At 39.2% G+C, this 23,746-nt stretch overlaps 1 protein-coding gene and 1 pseudogene across 6 annotated transcripts in view; both read right to left on the bottom strand.

The window, feature by feature from the left end:
• Positions 1-23,746, bottom strand: part of MAP3K20 (mitogen-activated protein kinase kinase kinase 20) — a 126,169-nt gene that overhangs the window by 55,475 nt on the left and 46,948 nt on the right. For 3 of the 6 annotated variants that reach the window (XM_073305871.1, XM_073305873.1, XM_073305874.1), the window contains exons 2-7: positions 21,325-21,558; positions 17,244-17,345; positions 15,622-15,687; positions 12,488-12,516; positions 12,244-12,381; positions 3,086-3,172 (exon numbers count right to left, since the gene is read on the bottom strand). In XM_073305871.1, the coding sequence (XP_073161972.1) occupies positions 3,086-3,172; positions 12,244-12,381; positions 12,488-12,516; positions 15,622-15,687; positions 17,244-17,345; positions 21,325-21,466 (564 nt within the window). In that variant the 5' untranslated portion in view covers positions 21,467-21,558. The remainder of the gene's footprint in view (positions 1-3,085; positions 3,173-12,243; positions 12,382-12,487; positions 12,517-15,621; positions 15,688-17,243; positions 17,346-21,324; positions 21,559-23,746) is intronic. The other 3 variants (XM_073305870.1, XM_073305876.1, XM_073305875.1) reach the window with 2 other exon arrangements.
• Positions 6,706-7,205, bottom strand: LOC140895302 (adenosine 5'-monophosphoramidase HINT1 pseudogene; annotated as a pseudogene).

Genomic DNA, 23,746 nt, shown 5'->3' with positions numbered 1-23,746 from the left:
TTACAACCAGGACTGCTGCAACAAAGAACGAGTTCTAAACCAATTTGGTTTCCTTTGTAGGGAATTAGAAAGATACCTAAAACAGGCTCTCTTAGAGGCAACTTTTAATTTGCAAACTCTTTTTCAGTCTGGAAAGATCCAAACCCAATCTCTACATTTGATGAAATGAGTATCTTTACCACATTACATTACAAGGAGATACCCTGGGCTCTCAGTTAACGGACTTCAGATGTTTGATACCAACTAAAATAGATATGTAAATACACAACAGAATGGTTCTTCATTGGAGGATCTGGAAGGACCTAGAAATCTGAGAGGCCAAGATGGAAAAATGATTCTCTAGTCCTATAAACAGGACAGAGGCATATAAAGATGATCTAACCAAGATATTATAGTTCCATTCAAACCAACTTGCTATCCCAGGCACTTTGCTGCACTAATTCTGGCACTGCACAAGTAAAGCAGAGCAAGTTGTATCAAATTATACCATTATATTACTACAACGTGACCTGCAAAGCCATATGAGCCACAGCATGCCAAAATAGGAGTACAACAAATTTGTCTGCATTAGCATTTAAACAAGACAAAAACTGGAAACATGAGACCAGTAATGCCTTTATTGTGTGAGTGTAATTATTAAAATAATGCATTGCTGGTGAAAAGGCTTTCTGCACAAAAAATACACTGAAATTCCTACAGTGCATGAACAAATTGCACGGCTATTTGATACTCGGTCAAGTCATTTGCCTAAAAATATGTCTGCTAGCCTTGCTATGGCATTTGTGTGTAACCCTCACTGTTCCAGTAGATGGAAAATAAATTAACAGGAGACACGTAATCATCAATTACATCTGTTTTATGTGTGCAGAATGTAATTTGTCAGGAAATATATAGGTAGCATATTCCAAGGCTATCATACCATAATAAAGAAGATATTCTCAGTATTAATTTGTCATTAGCTAATGCCAACCATAATCTGAGCATTCATATTGGGGGTGGAGCAGGTCTGGATTAAAATGGAAAATATTCACGAAGGATGAAATTCACCTGTGTGCAGAAGACTAAAACAAGACCCAGGCACCACTGAAGTCCTACTTAACCTCTTAGGAACTCCCTTTGCACCAGGTTGATCTTTGCCCTCAGTGAGTATGCTTTAGAACCAGTTCTGCACTGACTTTTATGGGGAGTTCTGCACTGACTTTTAGAGGGAGAAGAACGCAAGATTGGATCAACAGTGTGTTTAATTCTGCTCTGAATCGCACCTATGCAACCTCATTGACATCAGTAGGGTTTGCACTGGTTTATTTGAGAGAAGAACCTGCCCCTTTATATTTATTTACTTGCTGTGAGACACACAAACATTCCATTTTTCTTCTGTTGGAGAAGTGAGGAATAGGAGAGCAAGTTATTGCAGGACTGTTATTTTGCAGGACTGTGTTGGGCATATTCAATAGATTGTGATCAGATTAAAAAAATAATCTGTGAGAGTTAAACTATCAGTGTCAACTCATTCACTGCACCACTTAGGAAGGAAGACTGTGTAATAGGCACCACCATGCTGTTGCAACTAACATCTAGTATTGAGAGGTTCATGAAGGACACTTGTTTTTTCTTAAGCTTCTTCTGGCGGCATGTAAGGCAGCATGGCATGCCCATATTTTGCTTATAATATATTTTAATAGTTCCTTGCTTTGGAAAACCATGAGGAAATATATCTGTACCCTTTAACATCTTTCAGCCGAAAATCAGTTCTCTTCAAATCATTTTAAATGGTCTGGTATTGTATGGCAGATCCTGCATAAACCTGTGTACTTGATATGCACAGGAATGCCATATACAGTATATGGAAAAGTTTCTGGTCTCTCTCTCCAAAATAACTTGGCATTAGCTGTATGAGGCTTTTTCCATAATGGGAGAAGGAATCCCATTTGTTTCCTGTTCTGGAAATATTATTCTGTAGAAGGCTGAGTTCATAAGGCTTCTCTCTATTAATGTAGCATTTCCAACTAATCTGGACATCTCATATACTTGGACAGGGAGTGGAACCAATCCAGTCCCCAAACAGAACTAAAAAAGAAAAAATACAAAGGTGTTTCCCTCTTCATTTGTCTCTCCCTCTGCTATTTAATATTTAACTCTATTTTATTTAAGTATTTTGGGAAACAGTTTGTATAGAAGAATATAAAATTTTATTGTAGAGATACTGGGTTGTATTATAATGTTACCCAAGCTTCCACTATGTCTAGATAGTAGAGGTTTCCTCTTAACTGAGATTTCCATGCTTGTCTGTGTGTGGTACAGTCCCAACTTTAAATGTTTTTTAAATGTAGTTACTGTCTTTGATATCAAAGAACCATGTGTTCAGACATATAGCTCACATGCCCAACTAACTGAAAGCTTCAATTTGTGCGAAGAAGAAAAGCGAGGCTGGGGACGCTGTACAAACGGTGTTTACACCACTGAAGTTCTTTTGAAATGGAAAGACTCTGCATGAGGAAGCTTGCAGCTATGCCACAGCCTTGCCAATACCAGTGAGGAGCTCATCTTCAATGTAGTGTTGAACGTAGGTGGCAAAACTGTAATTTCTCTCTTTTTTTTTAAACTATTTTTTCTTCTTTTATTTTTGAAATTCTCATCTAAGCGGCAGTTTCTTGTACTATAGTGACTCCTGCTGGGAGAGTTAAGTTGAAGTAGCTGAAGGTCTCTTACAGATATATCAACTCCCGGCCAGTAAAAAGATGTCCTAAACGCAGGAGATGGAGTTAAACTGTTCCCCTACCTTGGACGCAATGGCTTCTTTCATCACTAAGAACAAACCCCTAGGTTTTACAATTGAGACTGAGAAACTAGTACAGTACTTGTACAATTTTTGATCTACAGCATCACGACGTGAAGCTGCAACAATTAGATGTAAAGGGTCCATTCATGAGGAATAACATCACTTTGACCCTTTGTGTTAGCTCCTACTGCTAATCTTTCCATACGCGTGAACTTACTTTCAATTTGAAGAAGATGAAAAAGTCTTTTGCAAAACCCCAATACTGTTTTCTGATCTATGTACCTGAATGTAGAAATGTAGTCTTACCTCGTTTTTTTCCACTACAAGCCAAGCTACTTGTAATCCTTCCAAGCCTTTAAAGGGGACCTCCCTTGTTAGCATCTCCCAGAGAACCTGGAGCAGAAAAAAAAGAAAAGAATTTTTATTTCTGTACTTTGTATTTTAAATACATCATTAAACCCTGATACAGCACTATCTGTATCCAATTAATCGGCAACCAGATCCCATTTGCAGTAACTTGGACAAATGTTTGTGTGCAAGATCCTCTCTCTAAATTAATTTTATTATTTCTGTTTTTCTCTCTAAAGCAAAACCAAATAAAAAACTGTGTTGCGCGGGGCCCAGGGTCTGCAATTTTGTGAAACCCATAGGAAATATTCTCTTTCCTTTAAACCATAAAGTGGTGGTTCATCCTTGCAAGATAGTGAACTCCCTCTCCCCAACCCCAACTAGACAAACCTTTTCATTACAATAATCCGACATTTTAAAATATTTCTATACAACTACAGATGGCTTCTTAGTAACAGTAACAACAACAGTAACAACAACTTCTTAGTAAACAGTATCTGAGCCTATACGTTTTTAGCTTCTGAGATATGCCTATAACAAAACACCCAACCCAAAATATACTTTGTAAGTAATATAATAATTGTCGCTGCCAACAAGTTTGTGATTATATTAAACTAAGTGGTATAGCAGATATCGGATATTAATATTTTATCTTTAATCTCCCTACAATACTTTATTTTCAGACATGGGAGGATCTCCTCCATCTGTGTATACATGTAACATTTTTGCACATATTGCACCAACTCATTAAATCAAATGGTAACTGAGAATCTCAAATACTTTGTAAAAATGAGATCAACATCACCAAAAGAGCTAAGAATCAATAAGCCCAACTTCTTTTTCTACTATAGAGACATAATATTGGAGTTTAACAAGTTAAAAGTCACTCTCGTCTCCATTCATACATGTATCTACTACACTGGATCTCCATATATGTATCTCTTGATACAGATATAAATAACTATATAAAAACTTCTTCAGCTCAAAACACACCAAAAAGGGGCCAACATTTATTGACCACTTAGCCAAAAGTTCCAAGCACCTTGTATAAGTCTTGATATCCTATGCTATTTGGGCTAGTACTCAGGCTTATTCAAGCCACATCATTTTCAATGAATTATGGCCAACTTTGAAGGTAATTAGTAGGAACATGCAAGAATATTGGCGGACACAATATTGGCAGAAAAATCAAATGAACAGGGTGTTCTATCAAAAGAGCTGCCAATAATTCTGATTGAGCCAGAACCTGATTAGTAAAGGTAAAAGTATCTTAGAAGTCATTGTACTAAAAATTTTCAAGGGAAAGTATTCATACAGTTACCCAATCCCCTGTTGGTTTAGTTCATTCCCTTTAGAAGAAGGAAAATACAACTCAATTTGTTATTCCAGTTACCACACATCTGCTGGTAAGGCTGAGGAAAAGAAGGGAATTTAACTGCAAAAAAAAAAATTCACTAATTTGGTATTCCCATGAAGCTCAGACACCCCAATAAGCAGTCAGCATAAAACAAAAGCCACCAAACTGTGCAGGTGAGCAGACTCGCAGAATTACCTCATCTGTATAACTGTGGGGCTATTGTGCCCTATGTACTACAAAACGCCACAGGAATTCTCACTAAAGATCACACATCAAATGTATAATAATGGTTAGAATTGTAAAATATTATTTAAAATTCTTCAAATGAACAATATTACATATTGAAATATGTAGGTTTCATATACCACCAAAAGCCTGTAGCTGTAAAAGACAACAATTATGCTTTTCTCACACAACAGGTAGTGGTTGTATGTTTCCATTCATGCACATAAATTTCCACAGAACATTTTGCACTGAATTCGTTTTTGATGCCATTTTTACTTTTATTTCCATTGTCTTATATAGCTCACTGGTTTCCTAACCTAACTGTATTAGCTCCAAATACTCCAAACTATACTTCATAACCCAGAAGAGATTAAGGAATCTGAGAAAAGTAGGAAGAATTCCCTTTTAGTATCCCTATTGTTCACTAGTAGCATTAGAAAGCCAAAAGATGAGGAACTTGAGTCCCAAAAGTCTCTGTTATTTCCAAAAGATTTACGTAGAACAAGCTTTGTCAGTGACGCCAATTTCATATTCAAATCAACAATCTAAATAAAGATTTTCCCACCAAACTGGAGCTCCATGGTAACATTTTAATTGCCTTGTTTTTGTAAGAGTTTCAACACAGTCTTATGAATTGGCTACAATAGACTGTCAGTCAAAGTGGAACCAAAACTGCAGAGGGAAGCAGTCTAACTGTAGACACAGTTCAGAGAACCATACATAAAAGGATTTACCGCAGAGGTTTGCAAATTGTGGTCCCTAGAGCTCAGTCTCCTTCTTGTGAACAGATAGAGAGAAAGTGAACATGTGGGGAGGAGGACAGGAAATGAAGAGCAAGAGTGTGATTGTCTTTTTCAGAAAGTTTCAAATACTTTCCCAACATTACTTAGTTCCTAAAAATTCCCACTATTACTTCAAGTTCAGTTCCACTGGGGGCAGTTACGCTGGGAACACTACAGACAGGGCTCCAGGGAGCTGCCAGCAGTTTAAGTACCGTATTGTCTATCTTTGCTCAGAGCAGGTCTACACAACAATGATTAAAATACTGATGGCCGCTGGTGTCTTGTCTACACGAGAGCTCTTCCCCTTGTTACCACTCTGGCTTTGAAATGGCAGTAGCAACAACAGGGGATTTTTTGTAAAAGAGTCCTCATAAAGACCAGACCCACAACAAATTTCATGTTGACTCTAGCATGTCAACTTCAAAATTGTCATGTACTTTCTCCTCTTTTCTTTTTGTGAAGGGCTTTCTATACATGGAGTTATCTCCGATTAACTATACTTGATTAACTCCATTTATGGACACTCTTATTCCAGAATAAGAGTGCCTTGTTCTGGTTTACCTTTAAGCTTATTCTGGAATAAGGGTGTGCACGCAAGGAGTTTATCAGTGATTGCTAATCAGGAATAACTGTATTCAGACAATCCTTAGAAGAGACCACTACACTAGTCAGTAGTGGCTAGGTCTGGAATGTGGATAATGGAAGACCAAATAAATGAGGATATCCCTTTTAATCCACACTACCTGTAAAAGTTTGTGTTCATGTAGAGGGTTTCAGCATAGCAATCAATCCTGAATTTAATTGTTTGAATACTGCTTTTAGAGAAGGTGAAACGAAAGAAGGGATTTTGAAGGTAGAATGGGGTCTTCTCAGATCCTTTTTCCTCAGCCTCTTTAAGATCTGCTGAAGATTTTCGAATGATCCGTTCTTCCATCTGATGAGAGCTGTAGATGTTGCCGTCCGAAGATACTTAATACTAGCCTTGAGTTAAGCTGGATGAGATGAAAATGATTCAAGGTGGTTTTGAAGTGGTTACTATAACGTTATTTCATATTAAATATATAATTTTAAGATGTTTAACAAAAATAACAAAAAATATATGTAAGGATCTAACTGTTTCACAACTTCTATGGCTGAGACTATGCTTACATGTTCTACACATCTCCTGGGTTTTTTTTGGTTTTTTTGTTTTTTCTTTTTAATATGCTAAAACTTTTACTGCCCTTTACAGAAAAAGGTAATTGAACATGTTAACAGTAGTTGGATTCTTGGGCAATGTATTAAATCTATGCAGGGATCATTTTCACACAGAATGGTGATTCTTGCTGCAACTTAGCCAGGAGGCCAGCCCAACTGACGTCCACCAAGAACATGGAGATGTACAAGATAGACAGACTGCCCACCATCTGGCCCTTCATTCATGACCATTTGGTATCCGTTGGTCAAGCCCAATTCAGCAGCACACTTCTTGTCAACAATCATTAAATGCCCAAGAAGAGATTCATCTGAATCTTCTGCTTCAGATAATTGGACAATTGGCTTCTTAGGAACCACTAGGAAATGTGTTGGAGCTTGAGGTGAAATGTCATGGAACGCAATGCACTCCCTCATCCTCGAAGATGATTTTGGCCAGGATCTCCTTGTGGATGATCTTCCCAAAGATGGTTTCCCCGCCGGGCCGGGTGGCCTGCGCCTTACGGATCTCATTGGCCATCGCTGCTGGCTCGGCCCTCTGCGTGCAGAGTCCAGGTAAATAGACCTGCACTGCAAACTAGTTAATGAGTCTGTGTTATTCACTTGTTACCACTTCATCTGTATGACTGAAAGATATCAGTATAAATCCCATATGAGAATGAAATTGGTAAAAAACTCCGAGTGCCAGAAAAACAGGCTAGGGGAAGTCACAATTTAGTAATTTAAGCACACCATTTTTCATTCTTTATTCAACTCTCTGGTGAAAACAACAGGTAGAAAACAGAACACGGATAGTTTTACACAGCTCTCTTATTGACTTGGACTCATAACCAGGGTTAGAAGAAGTGCAGCAGGAGGGGTGATGGTCTTGTGCTACTACAGGTCATGGTCTTTGTATGAGACCTGACAACGAGATTAGTCCAGCAACTCTCTGCACCTATCCAAATAGAAGTTAAGATCCCATAATTCTTTTCAAAAAGAGTATGGGATAACCCCAGTGTAAAATAAATAAGTTCTCACACCCAGGTCAAAGTGTGAGCAATTGCCAACAGCTGCTGCATTTAACGTCACAGCCTCTACACAACCAGTATTTAATTAATTGTTTTAATAAGTGCTAAAATATGTCAGCTATGAAAGACACTGCATAAACCCCCCAAAATTAAATACATATACAATATATCCAAATGGAACTCTGCAGAGCTAGGATAAAATAACTGATGTTCTGAGTGTATTTCTTTACAATTTCAAAACAGCTACGGCTGTTTTAAAGAGTGAACATCATTATTCCACAAGCATTTTCAAAGCAGCTAGACAAGTGAAGAATTATAGTCTGTACAACACATAATGACATTAGAAAGAAACTTTAGCTACGCGACTGAAAATCTAGGCTGATAGATTCTGATACTTAGCATCCGTTGTTTAGAGCAGTATCGATTTGGTGGTTCAGAGAAAATCCAAGACCTATGTTTGTGTCTGGATAAATCAGCTGGAATATTTGGTTTTATTTGTTAGTCAACCTTATGAAATAATTTACTAAATCTCAAAGGGAGAATTTGGAAGCCATTAAGCCAATCATGAAGAGCAGAACAAATTACTCTAAACACTGGAATGCAATATCTGAGAGATCCTTTCTAATGCAATATGACCCATTTGCAAATAGGAAAGTTCACCTCAGCTGAGGAAAGACTCAGGCCTAAGTGCTGACAGAAATTACTGGTCATTTGATGGGAAGAGGCTCTCTTACACAACAAACAACATTCACAGCCACATAATAGTTTATAGAAAGTAAACCCATTCCAGGAAAAAAAAATGTAGGGAAGACTACAGATTCTGCAAATAGAATGACCTTTCCTAGCGTCTCATTAGTTTACATTTGAAAAGGATCCTGCTCTTTGTTATCAGCATTTCAGCTGAAGAAAAGCAGATTTGTCTGTCTAGCACAAAGGCCACTGGCAAGTGTTACACTTTGAAAGTGAACTGTTCAAAATTTGTTTTTATATATCAAATCATTGTAAGAGCAAGAGATCTACTTTTTCAAAGGTGTTAATTCTTAGCCTTTAAGCAGATTCACTACTAGTCTAAAAGTTTAGTTGAGGAGAATTCCAACTTTCAAAGATATACTAGGAGAAATTCTTTACTAAGTCAGTAATTCCCAGCAGAGAATCTGGATCACTGCATTTTGCAAGAGTCTGATTCACCACTGCATTACTCTGCTTTTACACCTGAATATCTACATTGAAATCAATGGTGCTAGAGGGGTGGAAAACTGGAACATAATCAGGGTGGATCAGGTCATAGGTGTCTGTGATGGGGTATCCATCCCACACAGGACTGGAAGGGGTTAAGATGGCCAGATAGGCCTATTAACTCCACCCACCTGGAGGAAGAGCTAGGGAGCTGATTGCAATTAGGTTCAGCTGTGCAGGAACAGGTGGGGCCTATAAAGCCAGAAAGCTGGCAACAGATGGAGCAGGGAAAGGGCAGTCACTCCCTGAGAAGAGGGTGGAGGGTTTGGACCTGGTACACTCAGCACAAGGAGGGGAACAAGGAGTTGTAGGAAGCAGTCCAGGGAAGGAGCAGCGAGAGCTGGGAGAGAAAAGCCCAGAACTGCTGGGTTGAGGGTCCTTGGACTGGAACATGGAGTAGAGGGTGGACCTGGCTTCCCCTACCAGCCACCGAGGGCATGGTATAAACCAGTAGGGCAGTGAATGGGAAGACTGCCTGGGTCACTGTGGTAATGACAGGGAATTGAAGGATTGTACCCCAAAAGGGGGAATGCTGAGTGACTTAGCTGGAGGACTAAGTCACAAAGAGGATGCTGCAGTTCCTGGGACAGAGACAATGTGACGGGATGCGACCACAGAAAGGGGTATCGACCTTGAGAGACCAGGAGGTGGTGCCAGACAAGCAGTGAGTGGTGCACCCCATGACAGTATTTAAAAATTCTAAAACATTGGACGTGTCCATAGGAGAACATATTTGTCTCCAAAATACATATGAATGATAAAACAGCCATATGGATCACATATTATTATGCACACCGAAATATCGCTATAAGACAACAAGGCATAGGCCAATGTAACTCTGTATATATATGCAAAACCATTTTGTGGGAAGGTTATTGTATTAAAATATTTCACTAATAGTGAACTGGCTAGCATATGGCTATACTGTAAGTTCTCTGAGTTTTACCTATAATCACAGAATTAACAAATTATCTTTACTGTTTATACACAGGACAAATAAATTTTAACTTTACCAACTAAATGCTCCTACGGTTTGTGCTATACCTAATATAATAATATATTAAACAATTCTGTAAACTGGAGTAATAGTAATAGGATTAAATTTAATAGTGAGAAGTGTAAGGTTATGCATTTAGGGATTAACAACAAGAATTTTTGTTATATACTGGGGACGCATCAATTAGAAGTAACGGAGGAGGAGAAGGACCTTGGAGTATTGGTTGATCATGGGATGACTATGACCCGCCAATGTGATGTGGCCATGAAAAAAGCTAATGCGGTCTTGGGATGCATCAGGCATTCCAGTAGAGATAAGGAGGTTTTTAGTACCGTTATACAAGGCACTTTGAGACCTTACCTGGAATACTGTGTGCAGTTCTGGTCTCCCATGTTTAAGAAGGATGAATTCAAACTGGAACGGGTACAGAGAAGGGCTACTAGGATGATCTGAGGAATGGACAACCTGTTTTATGAAAGGAGACTCAAGGAGCTTGGCTTGTTTAGTCTAACTAAAAGAAGGTTGAGGGACATATGATTGCTCTCTATAAATATATCAGAGGATAAATACCAGAGAGGGAGAGGAATTATTTAAGTTCCGTACCAATGTGGACACAAGAAAAAATGGATATAATCTGGTCATTGGGAAGTTTAGACTTGAAATTAGACGAAGGTTTCTAACCATCAGAGGAGTGAAGTTTTGGAATAGCCTTCCAAGACCTATCTGGCTTTAAGATTAAACTCCATAAGTTTATGGAGGAGATGGTATGATGGGATAACATGATTTTGGCAATTGATTGATCTTTAAATATTCATGGTAAATAGGCCCAATGGCCTGTGATGGGATGTTAGATGGGGTGGGATCTGAGTTACTACAGAGAATTCTTTCCTGGGTATCTGGCTGGTGAATCTTGCCCATATGCTCAGGATTTAGCTAATCGCCATATTTGGGGTCGGGAAGGAATTTTCCTCCAGGGCAGATTGGAAGAGGCCCTGGAGATTTTTTGCCTTCCTCTGTAGCATGGGGCACGGGTCACTTGCTGGAGGATTCTCCTTGAAGTCTTTAAACCATGATTTGAGGACTTCAATAGCTCAGACATAGGTGAGAGGTTTTTCGCAGGAGTGGATGGGTGAGATTCTGTGGCCTGCGTTGTGCAGGAGGTCAGACTAGATGATCATAATGGTCCCTTCTGACCTTAATATCTATGAATTCCTTAAATTCTCTCACTAGAATTTTATTTACAGCTAATTCACACTGACTAAGCTGTAACAACTTTTGAACTAGACAATTCTAGAACTAGCTTGGAATTTCTCTCTTCTTTTTTTTCCCCCCTATTTGGAACTGAAATGCTTCCCTTCAATAAGAAATACTTTGTCGTTTTCAATAACAGCGTACATAACATTTACATTTGCTAGCTTACATCCTAGTATTGTAGGTGTCTTAGCTCAATTAAGTCAGACTATAGTTTTGGATCTGCCAGCATAGCTTTTTTGTTTCTCTTACATTGGGTCTTCAGTTTAAATTATGAATGGCTAGGGGAGTTGTTAATTCCTGCCATCTCCTCTCCTTTAACACACACACACACACCCCTACTCTCTGCTGTAGTGTCTGTCAGCTTCAATTATGGAGTAATACAGGATTGATTGCAAGGATGCAGAGTAGGAACAGAGTTAAAGAATTCCAAAATTCTCAAACTTCACTCACAACATTTATTTGCTTACAAACAGGTTCATTTCCCCCCCTTTAAATAAGTGGCAGAACCCACAAAACTTTTACCAACCTTTCTATACAGTGCCTCTCTACCTTTGAGAACAGTTATCAGCTGATTGTAGCAGGCTATTACAGCAATCTGAGTGGTAGAGTGGCATAATACCACCTTTCTTAAACCAACTCCATGACATACAAGTATGGAAATACTCTAGGCAACCCTCTCTAATAAACTTACTAAAATAGAACCTGTTGCTCCCGAAAGACTAATATCCATTCCTTTGCAAACACAACACAGTTACAAACTGTAAACTAGCTCTTTCCTGCCTCCTGACATAGGTAAAGTATTTTAAATACAGTTTGCATTTCACAGATTAGCAACGCAGCACAATCTAATCAAATACTTATCTTACTAAGTATGCAAGACATTGCTCATACTAACAGTTTTCAGCTTGTAATTATAAAATACATGAATCTATTTTGAAATGAAATTTTGTGAACTTTCTCTAATGCCCTTATTTAGGAACATTGTTTTCACATTTTACATTCTACTAAATCAGTTATGCCAGTGCCCCATTAATACAGAGAAAGAAATGAAAGCAACTCACCACACCGTATGAATATGTGTCACATGTTTCAGACACTGGGAGACTCTGGATAACTTCTGGAGCCATCCAAGGGAAGGTACCCACCAAGGACATGTGTGTCGTATGGTGGTGAAACCTTGAGGCACCAAAATCACAGATCTGGCAAAAACAAACAAACAATAAATGCCAACTTCTCATTCATTTGACTTCAAAGATATCAGGCAAAGCAGCTGCAAAACCTTCCAAATAATTAAAATATTCCTACCTTTAATACTCCATCAGCAGCTATAACAACTGGAAAAATCAAGAAACAAAATGTAAGTGAATTACGTTTCAAAGAAGAACAATGTATCTTGTTATTAACATCTTAATGGAAAACCCAGTTGACATTTTATAAAGAAAAATGATCCCACATTGATCCAGGACTTGAATACACTGGCACACACAATTCTTTTGATTTCTTGGGAGGTGTTCGAAGAACATTTGTCAGATACCTGAAAGTCTACGAATAAATTCTAAAACTGCATTAGAAAAAAAATTACAAAAAAGGTCTATTAATAGTTTACTAATAAATGAAAATTTAATTTGCTAAGAAACAGGCTACAATTAACTCCTTAATTATAATTCAATCCTCCCTTACACATTTCCTCAAACACCTTGCACAGTTGTAATTGTGGGTACAATTTCACCCACTGTATGTATCCATTTATTGACATTAGCTGCAAATAAGTCAGAGAAAATTCAGTGTGATGTTTGAATTATTTTTCAATTTCACAGTGACACTTTTCAGCAGATACCCTTTCCACAATCACCTTTACCCTAACTTTTACAGCGCATTAGCAAACACAGTGGAACCCGCTTGTAGGCAATGCAGTTAGAGTCAAATTCCACTTACAGAGAAAGTGGAGTGAAATTCCAGATTTGTTTTAATGGACTTTCAATCCTCTTACACTGAAGTGTCACTTTACTTAGAGTGAAGTTTCTTTCCACTCGAATAGTAAGCTGATAAAGATGCTTAAAAAATTGGACTCATACCCTCCTGCATAATGTAAAACACCAGACAATTTGCCACCTAAAGGTTTCCTTCACACACCTAGTCAAAATTATTGTTCTGTTTGATTTACTTTAGAATATCAGGAATGTAAAGTCCAGTCTTTACTGGTTTTGCTGAAAGACCTCTTGGGAAAGATCTCCTGTTCAGTGTAAGCTCTAACACCTTAACTGAAGGGGCAGGGGTATTTAACCTTTAACAAAGATGTCCAGTATCCCCTAAGTTAATTAGCAATTGAAAAGTTGAATAGTTGAAAACAAAAACAGAAAAATCAAGGAGTTTGACCAAAAAAAAAAAACACTCTCTCTCAGTTCACATCTCAACCTTCACTCTCTTGCCTACCATGACATTTCACTAGTTCTCTAGTCATCTGAGATAAAATCAGGGCAGACAAGATGTGAATTGAATATCTGATGTAAAATATAAGCAGGAGAAAAAAGGTAGTTTGGGATTTATTTTTTACTAAATTTGTTTCCAGGGATTCATCATGATGAAGAAGCGGAAAAAAACAGTGCAATCTCAGGGTTTTTCTGTTGTCTATCACCTTTACGTGAGTTCTGCTGTATCAATCCCTCTTGGAATGCACATAAAAGATGGATGTTAAGTACTCTATCACCTCCCTCTTCTCCTCTGTCTGGCGAGGGAGGAAAAGAGAAGTTGTCATTACCCGTACCTCTTGGGAGATGGGGAAAATAGGAATTCCAGGTCCCAGGTTTTGTTGCAGTTCCTTCCCATGTGGAACAAAAGATAAAACAAGACCTTGCTGCAAACCAATAAGGGTGTGTCCACTCTACAAGAGCAGCCATCCACCACTAGCATGATTTTCTGTCACAGCTTGGAGCATCTGTCTTCTAATTTTTATTTATTATTTTTGGCTCATGTGGACAGGAAAACAGAATCCCTATAACTGTGTCAGAGAACAGCATTATGACATTGTCTTCACTAGCATTTTTCTTTGAATTCTCCATTATTTCACTGCCACTAGTGCCCCTCCACTTTGTATTTTAAACAAAATTTGATATTTTGAGGATTACAGATAAATCCCTGGGGCAAAGCAAGAGCCCACATCTTTGAAATCCAGAAGTTTTCTATGCTTATTTTGGTCTTACATCCAAATTAGGACTTGATGAAGATTAATTCTCATGGCAATAGTAATAAACCAATGAATACCGATACTAAAAAGGCATTTATTAAAAGGTGAGGAGTACTTGTGGCACCTTAGAGACTAACCAATTTATATGAGCATGAGCTTTCGTGAGCTACAGCTCACTTCATCGGATGCATACCATGGAAACTGGCCATACCGTGGAAACTTGTACCTAAAATGGTACATTCTGGCACACCTCCAGTAAATTTTCATGGAAACTAAATAAAATTTTCAGATGGGTAAATTGAAACATATGCTCTGAATGCCTTTTAAGCCCTAGTTAGTGGGGATATTCAGCAGAAAAAAATAAGCTTACCTCAAAAACTGATGTGAGCCTTGCTCACCCTTAAACAATCTTTCCAATTCAAAAGAGAGAGATTTCTAACTAACTACAAATACAGAAAGAACTGTCCAATATTTCCCATTACAGTAATGAAGGCTCACAATGATCCCTCTCAGAGATTTACGTTAGTAATAATAGCATCAATGATTAATCAAAGTTTATAAAAGAAAATAAATATTTTCTTAAAAAGATACTTAAGAATGAAACTACATCCAGCCATTTCTCCATGGATGACATTCTTATACAGCATTTGGTGACTCAGAATAATTTGTAAGCCACTTACTAGTAGTAAATATTTCACTTAAAGTCACTTTTCAGCATGTTTCATAACTGACCTGGAACTAACCAAGTAGAACAGTTTCATTCAAATCCCACAGCCAGTTTACATTCTTCAGAAGTACTATCATCTGCAAAAGTTCAATCAATGCTGAAAGAACCACAACATTCTCAGAGAAGATACTGGGTCTGATTCTCAAGTCCCTTTTGGCTGTTTTGCACTGTTCATAGCAGTTCTCCACCATCTCTTCCTGGGCCTCAGCATACAGGACATTTCCAGGAAAAAGGGAAAGTACTTTGTCAAACCTTGGCTGCTGGAACAGACCATGAGAAGCAAGGCATAATTTAAAGCAGCACTACAGACTGCTCTGAATTATGCCAGGGACTGGAATAGTGCCCAGATATCCCCAGGATTCAGGGCAGGGAACACAAAGATGGCTTAGTACTGCCTTTTCTCTGCCTCAGCTGCATATCTCAGCTACAGCTGAAGATTTAGCCCTGTATCTCTCGAAGGTTAAAGTTAAACTGTCACATTAACTGAAAGTAGAAATATAGAATAACTTAAGTGCAAGGTTACTTTACCATTTCTAGACTTTAGATCTCTGTGAATTACTTTCACTGGAGCCTCCATATGCAAATAGTGCATTCCTATAGAAAAATGAGGGAAAGTTTTAAGATTATGCTGGTTTAGCAAGGCCACTGATAGTCAATGCTTGTGTTAATGATGATCTATAGTACATTAGAAGAGGAACGCTGCTTGCCTATGTGATTATTTGCATGTAGAGAGCCCTAAGTATGTAAAAAGTATACATGTAATACAGTGCCATGTACATGAACATAAAAGGATGGAGATATCACCCACCCAGTGCATAATTTTTATGCTCTTATTTCTATTCTTTCATTTCCTATTTTAAAGATCTGTATATATCTAATGCAGGCAGAGCTGGGTGAGTCTTAGGTACGCTGATGCTTGGATTTCAGAGAGAGACAGTGTCTTATCAACCAGAAATATGATCTGCGTCCCAACAGTTGGAGGTATTCTGCAACTTGCTCTTGTGTCTAAGCATCACACTCATTGTTGGGATTTAAACTATAATTGCATAGAGTTAATCACAATGACAAGCCCAATGCCTTATCTGCTGTACCTTCTTCTAGTGCTTGGAGGATATAAAATGTAACCACTAGCCTTCATTATTCAGATGAAATTATTTAGCAAGTAACTTGGGTATGTTGAGATAAAACTCCAAAAAGGCTTGCACTTATAAACCTTTTAAAAATAGATAAAAATAAACTGTGGTTTAGCCATTTAGGCTCTGGGGCACTGAGATCTTCTAGCATGGACTCCTGAAGACCACAATGACTTCTACGGGACCCCACATGTGCAAAGGGATCAGTGCTGACCAATCTGAATACAGGATCAGGGCTGTAAAGCATTAGCTAGTCTTTGAATGTGTATTTAAAAATAAAAAGGAACTAAAACCTGTTTGCTAACACTGATTGTTTTTTTAAAAATTACTTAAATTGCTTGGGAAATTTTGAAGTGTGTTTTAAAATTTTTATGTGTGGTACAATACATACAGAATAGCATCCACCTGTCTTAAATTACTTGGATCGTTTCTAATTAAACTGTTCCATTGAATAGTCTAAGGGCTTGTCTAGACACTAAAGCAAGTTAAGACAAATTAACTGAAGGTGCGAAGTTAGAGCACATTATTTAAAGTGCATAAAACCTCTGTTAGATGCTCTCATTTAGAAGTAAAGTGGTCTCAGTTTGCTTTAACTAAGGGCTTGTCTACATGGGAAGGTATTCTGGAATAGCCATTCCTGACTAACTCCCTTTGGAAGTGGATTAAGCAAATTTGGAATAAGGCACTCTTATTGGAAAGCATCCACACAGGAATTTAATCAGGAATAGCTATTCCACTTAAAATTCACGCTCCACCCACCTTAAAACAAAATTAACTTCTCAGCGTAGGGAAGATCTTAGTTTTGCTTAAGCTAAAGTGCACTGCGGCCACTTTATTTCATCTTAACTTTCTTGACTATCCCTATGTAGGCAAGCCCTAAACCTAGATATTGACATATCTATGCAATATATGCCTATACACAGTCACCTATAAAAAATATTCTGCTGGGATTTAGAGCCAAAAAATAAAAAGAAATGGTCAACGGGAGGGAGTTATTGTTAAAAATCAGCCTCTTACCTTTAGCTATGTCAGTTGCCCAGGTCATGATATGATCCATATCCATGTCTTCACTTCTGTTGCTATTAATGTAATCATACAATGAGCCAACAGAAGCATATTCTATTAAAAAAAAGACACATAATGTGTCAAAATGTTGCTTTTAAGTCAAAAGCTGGGTGATTTCCCACCAACGACTGATAGACCAATGTAATCCTCATATAAAACTCTGCAACAAGACTCTGTGGGTTCAATAGTTAACAGCAGGCTGTATTCTGCACTGGTGTAAAATAGAGGCATTTTGTTTTTAATTATCCCCAGACAGGCAAGTAGTGGATTTTAAAATTAAGACAGTAAAAAGGCTCAGCATAAACAGAATTCAGATTAGCCAGATCAGGAGCTTGACAAGTATTTGGGGACAGGTACATTGGGATGTTTTAAAAAAAAGTTTGATGAGCACAGTTCTGCTCAGAAAAGCAACTATGTAAAATGTCACCTTTTTACTCAGGAGGTCTGCTCCATTTGCATATGCAGAATTTCATCTACTGACTTAAGGGACTAAAATAAGTTGTACTGCTTTTCTTATCCCTGTAGAGCCAACACTGATAAGAAAGCAAGGTGGATTCTATTCCTTCTTGTTCATTCTCAACAGAATAATTTACGAAGTACTTTGTTCTGAACAATTACATCTGTGCAAACCCACTAACGGAAGTGTGGTTGCACAGGTGTAACCAAGGGTATGTCTACACCACAGTCGGAGGTCTATCTGCAGCATGTGTAGACATAGCTAGTAGCTAGTCCAGGTACCAACTGCAGTGAAGCCATGGCAAAATGGGCTAGCTGCCCAAGTACGAGCCCCCCAGTGAGCCTGGGAATGGTCTCTGGCAGCTAGCTCATGTTGCAGTCAGCACGTGAGCTAGCTAAATCAAAGCTAGCTCAGGCATGTCTACACATGCTGCAATCACACCTCCAACTCCAGTGAAGACATTCACCCTAAAGGGCTAATTTGGCCTGCAGGCTCTTTATTGTTGGCGATGGTGTATGTGATGGAGAGAATCTACTTCGACTTTCAGAGCCCAAGCTGAGTTTGAAAGTCTAGAGAAATCAATCAATTTACTGCAAGTTGAGCACAACTGATTCTAAAGTCACAAATACAAACTTGGAACTCCACAGTGCCATTTGACAGTAATTTTTCAGTACTTTAAATCAAAGATGTTCTACATGGGAACACAGAATTTGCCATTCTTGATCAGATTACTGGTTTGCCAAATGGACTCCAGCAGTGTCCAATATTTAGTGCTTCAGAGGAAAATGGACACTCCTCATCATTGTATTATTGTGCAACGTTGTACATGAGGGAGGGCAAAACAGTCCATCACAAAGTAGGAGATAATCTATTTGAATTACTGTCCAAAAATATTTGAGTCGAGTATTAGAATATGACCTTAAATTAGGTTTTTTCGGGGGAGGGAAAACAGGAGAGTCAGATAAGTGGAAAGAGAAATTTTTGTTAAGGAAAAAAAAATGGTCTAATGTTGAAGTGCTGTGGCCAAATTTTCACTTGTTCCAGGATAGGCTTGGTGAGAGAAATGTGGGGATGGGAGCAGCTGTCGGGAACAAGTTATGCCTCCCTGATTTTCCTGGTGTAATTGTCCCTGCCCTGCCCACTGGCATATGTTGGAGCAGCTTAGGGGCTGCTGTAACTTATGACAACTGGTTATGGTCGCTATGACACTATATCCTAGTAGTGAATTAAGCAGACACTACATCTCACCCACTCCCAGCCTCTATGTCAGGATGTACAGGGGCAGATGATGTAGGATCCAGCTACACCACTATACACCACCTGAGAACTTCCCTACACCAGGGAAATCATCAGCTTGTCACTTAGAGCCACTACTTTAAACCACCTGACTAGTGCAAAGTGGCCAGAACAGAAGGGGCAGAACCTCGGTATGTAAGCACAATTGCTGGGCCATGTCTACACTACAAAGTTCAGTCAATGCAAGTTATGTTGGGATACAGCCACTGAAGTCTGTATATCGCTCAGGCGTATGCATACTTGGCTTCTTGTGTCAGTGCTCCCCATACTCATCAGGCGGGCTCGTGTCGATGCAAAGTATGGTGCACTGGATAGATATCCCAGCGTTCCCCATGCTGCTGTGTGGCGCAGTGCCTTTTGGGACCTTTTCACAGAGCTTTGTGGGATAGTAGCAAAGTGCCCAAGGATTTCCAGGAGCTACGGGTCAAGCTCCTAACATGCTGGTTTCTATATCCCATACTACTTGCCACATACAATAATTTTAGCACCATTTTTCAAAACTCCCACAGTCCCATGCAGCACTTTTTGGTCTCCACCATCACTGACAGAAGCATGGAGCCTGCAGAGCTCATCATAGTTCTCATGTGTGTTGCAAATACATCTAGGAAGCACCACTGTCCAGTATGTGCAGAGCTTGAGGAAGTACTGCTACAATTAGGACTGAGATGAGAACAATGTGGAGATGTTCGAACACAATAACTAGAAGCTAATGGGCACAGTGGAAAAACATTCCAGGTTGCTGCTGGCATTCTTGGAGCGGCTCCATGCGGTAGAGATCGAGTCCCGACTGTTGGGAATGCATCGTCGTAATGCACATTTAGGATGATGAGAACTGGCTGCAGAACTTTTGGATGCGAAAGGCCACATTCTTGGATCTGTGTGCCGAGTTCACCTTGGCCCTTCAGCACAGGGACGCCAGGACGAGAGCTGCATTGACAGTGGAGAAGAGCGTGGCACTTGCACTCTGGAAGTTTGCAACACTGAATTGCTATGGGTCAGTGGGAAATCATTTTGGAGCTGGAAAACCCAGAGTTTGGGCCATAGTGATGAAAGTTTGTAGAGCCATGAAACGTCTCCTGCTATATCAGACTGTGACCCTCGGCAATGTGCAGGACATCACAGATGGATTTGCAGCAATGGGGTTCCCAAACTACGATAGGGCGATAAGTAGCAGGCATATCACTATTTCGGCACCAGCCCACCTTATTACAGAAAAGGCTACTTTTCCATCATCATAAAAGCGCTCATGATCATCAGGGACATTTCACAGATAACAATGTGGGCTGGTCAGGGAAGGTGCAGGACATACACTTTTTTAAGAACTATTCAGAGAGCTGCAAGCAGGGACATTCTTCCCCGACTGGCAGATAACCATTGGAAATATTGAAATGCCAAGAGTGAGCCCACCTACCACTTACTCCCCGGCTCACGAAGCTGTGCACTGACCTCGACAGCACCAAGGAAAGATTCAACTACTGGCTCACCCGGTGCCCACGTGACTGTTGAATGTGCTTTTGGTAGATGGAAGGGATGCAGATTGGATCTCAGCAAGAAAAACACCCCAATGGATATAGCTGCATGTTCTGACCTACGGAATATCGGTGAGGTGAAGGGAAAGAGGCTGCCACCAGTGCTGTGTAGTTGAGGGAGGCTTTAAGAGAGCATGTCAAGAGGCAGCCATAGCACAGCTTTCATGCAATAGCGTCTGTCGTGTGATATATTGGTTTGGTCCAAGCCTGCCGCTATGAATTCTGGAATGCTTGCTGTACATTGCATCTTTGCCCCCCCTTATGTGTTCCGCAGCACCCGGTGTGAATTAATAAAGATACTGAGACTTTCCAAAAACTGTGTGGAAAATAGCAGTTAACCAAATTAAAGTGAAAACAAAGACATTCAAGGCTAATTTTTTTTTTTTTTAACCAGCACTGTTAAGAGAGGGAAACACAGTTTACAAACCCAAATGAAAATGGAAGTAAACAATAGGCATTTATGTCCATGTATGTAAACAGTAGTTCAATGTAGTCCGTTGTGACTACTAGTTTTCTCAGGCCGGTGTACGTGTAGCTTTGTTGTACCCTGGTTGGAGTGGTAGGTGTAAGGATGTACACTGTGGTGCCATGTGGTATGTTGGGAGTTGTAGGGGGCAGGGACCATGCAGTTCTCCAAAGACTGCAAAGGCTGGGTCTGGGATCTCTAGGCCTGTAGGTCAACCATGCTCTGCAACATTTATGTTTGTTGCCTGAGCAACCCCATTACGTCCTGGTATGTTTCCTGATGCACCTCTTGGTTCTTTTGCTTCTTCTGCAGCAACCACTCTCTCCATTATCAGTCTGTGTTTCTCCTTGTTCACATTCTGAAGGGCACTGCCAACCCCTTTGATCATGGTCCAACGCAACTGTGGCCAGGAGGATGGATCTTCCATAACCTATACTCCTTAGTCCTCTTCCTTCTCCTCCTGATCAGGGTCAGATGTCTAGTGGGGGGGACCCCTCAAGGCCACCACACCAGAAGCTGCTGATAAAACCAGACAGATACACCATTAGATTTATAGTCACAATGGAAAAGAAAAAAGTCAAGTCTCAAAACTGCCTTATGTCATTCCCATAAAAACTTTTAATAAGAAATGCTTTATTGGCACTGTGGCTCTGGAGTGCCTCGCTACAGCACCATTCTCTATCTCAAACCACGGTGAGTATGGAGGAGTCAGAGCAGGGGGTGTTCTGTTGCATGTTGCTATGAAATTTAGTGTTACACCCCGTCTATCCCCTCTGGTGCATGTATAGGAAATGGCAGGGAATATATTGGCACTAGTTTAATAGCAAAAGGGGAGGGTAAAAAGAGGGAAGATAGGAGCACTCACTTAGCATGAAAGCAAGATGTTAAGAACAATATTCATAAAGGATCCAAAAGACACGAAGAGAAGAAATTATTGAATTTGTTTACACAGATGCTAAGAGCCTGGGTAACAAAAAATAGGAACTGGAATTGCTCGTTTATGAGCATAAATTCAGTCTAGCTGTTCCTACTGAAACCTGATGGGACGATTTGCACAACTGGAATGTTAAAATTAATAGCTATAACCTATTTAAGAAGGATTGAGTAGGCAAAAGGAGAGCGGGAGTGGCACTATGTCCAAAATGGCATTACCTCTTTCTGAGTCACTGATAACTTGGAAGAAAATTATCTTGAATGCTTACAAATCAATGTCCTAACAGACAAAACACAAGATGGGGTATTGGTTGGTGTCTGCTACAGACCACCAAATCACACTAGGGAACAGGATGGCTTTCTCCTTACACACCTATCTATAATTTCTAGGAAAAACAGCTGCATCATCCTGGGGGACTTCAATCTGAGTGACATATGCAGGAGGTCTCATGCTGCCAATACTAAAACACCCTTAGAATTTCTAAACATTATAGCTGACAATTTCCTAACGAAGCGTTGCAGCCAATGCAGAGGAATTTTTTGAGACTTTGTCCTAATAGATAAACAATAACTGATCCCAGAACTAAAAATTAATGGCAGAAGTACAGGTAGCAGCTAGTGATGAACAAACATAAAAAAGGTCTCATTTAAATAACACATTGTGCTTACACACAAATGCTAGAAGTCTTCATACTAAGATGGGTGAACTACAGTGCCTGACATTAAATGGGGATATTGATATAACAGGCATCACAGAAACTTGGTGGAATGAAGGTAATCAATGGGACATGGTAATACCAAGGTACAAAACATATAGGAATGACAGAGTAAATCATGCTGGTGGAAGAATAGCGTTATATATCAAAAAAAGCATAGAGCTAAATAAAATAAAAATCTTAAATGAATCAAACTGTACCACAGAAACTCTGGATAGTAATTCCATGCTTGAACAACAAGAATATAGCAGTATGAATATACTACTGACCAGGATGGTGACAGTGATTGTGAAATGCTCAGAGAGATTAGAGAGGCTACAAAGGCAGAAAACGCAGTAATAATGGGGGATTTCAACTATCCTATTGACTGGGTACATGTCATCTCAGGAAGGGATGTAGAATAAAATTTATAGACATATTAAATGACTGCTATTTGGACCAGCTTGTTCTAGAATTCACAAGGGGAGAGGCGATCTAGTCATAAGTGGAAAGCAGGATTTGATCCAAGAGGTGAATATAGCTGAACCGCTCCATAACAGCAACCATAATGTAATTAAATCTAACATCCTTGTGGGGGGGAAATGCTAAAGAAACCCACCATGGTAGCATTTCACTTCAAAAAGGGGAACTACACAAAAACAAGGAAGCTAGTTACACTGACATTAAAAGGAACCGTTGCAATGGTGCAACGTGTGCCGACCGCATGGAGACTATTTAAAAACACTGTAACAGAGGCTCAAACTAAATGTATACCACAAATAAAAAACACAGTAAGATAAAAAAAAATTCTAGCATGGTTAAACAACAGAGTAAAACAGGTGGTAAGAGGCAAAAAAGACCTCCTTTAAAAATTGGAAGTCAAATCTTAGTAAGGAAAACAGAAAAGAAGCATAAATTCTAGCAAGTTAAGCAAAAAAAAGCCTAATAAGGAAGGCCAAGAAAGAATTTGAAGAACAACTAGCTAAGAACACAAAAACTATCATCAAAATAAATAAATAAATAACCCAATAAACAAAATAAATAAATAAATAAAATAAATCAGAAACAGGAAGACTGCC

Source organism: Lepidochelys kempii, chromosome 11 (assembly GCF_965140265.1).
Source record: "Lepidochelys kempii isolate rLepKem1 chromosome 11, rLepKem1.hap2, whole genome shotgun sequence".
Classification (NCBI taxonomy): Eukaryota; Metazoa; Chordata; order Testudines; family Cheloniidae; genus Lepidochelys; species Lepidochelys kempii.
Note: the sequence above shows the minus strand (reverse complement) of the source record. Positions and strands in the feature narration are given on the sequence as shown.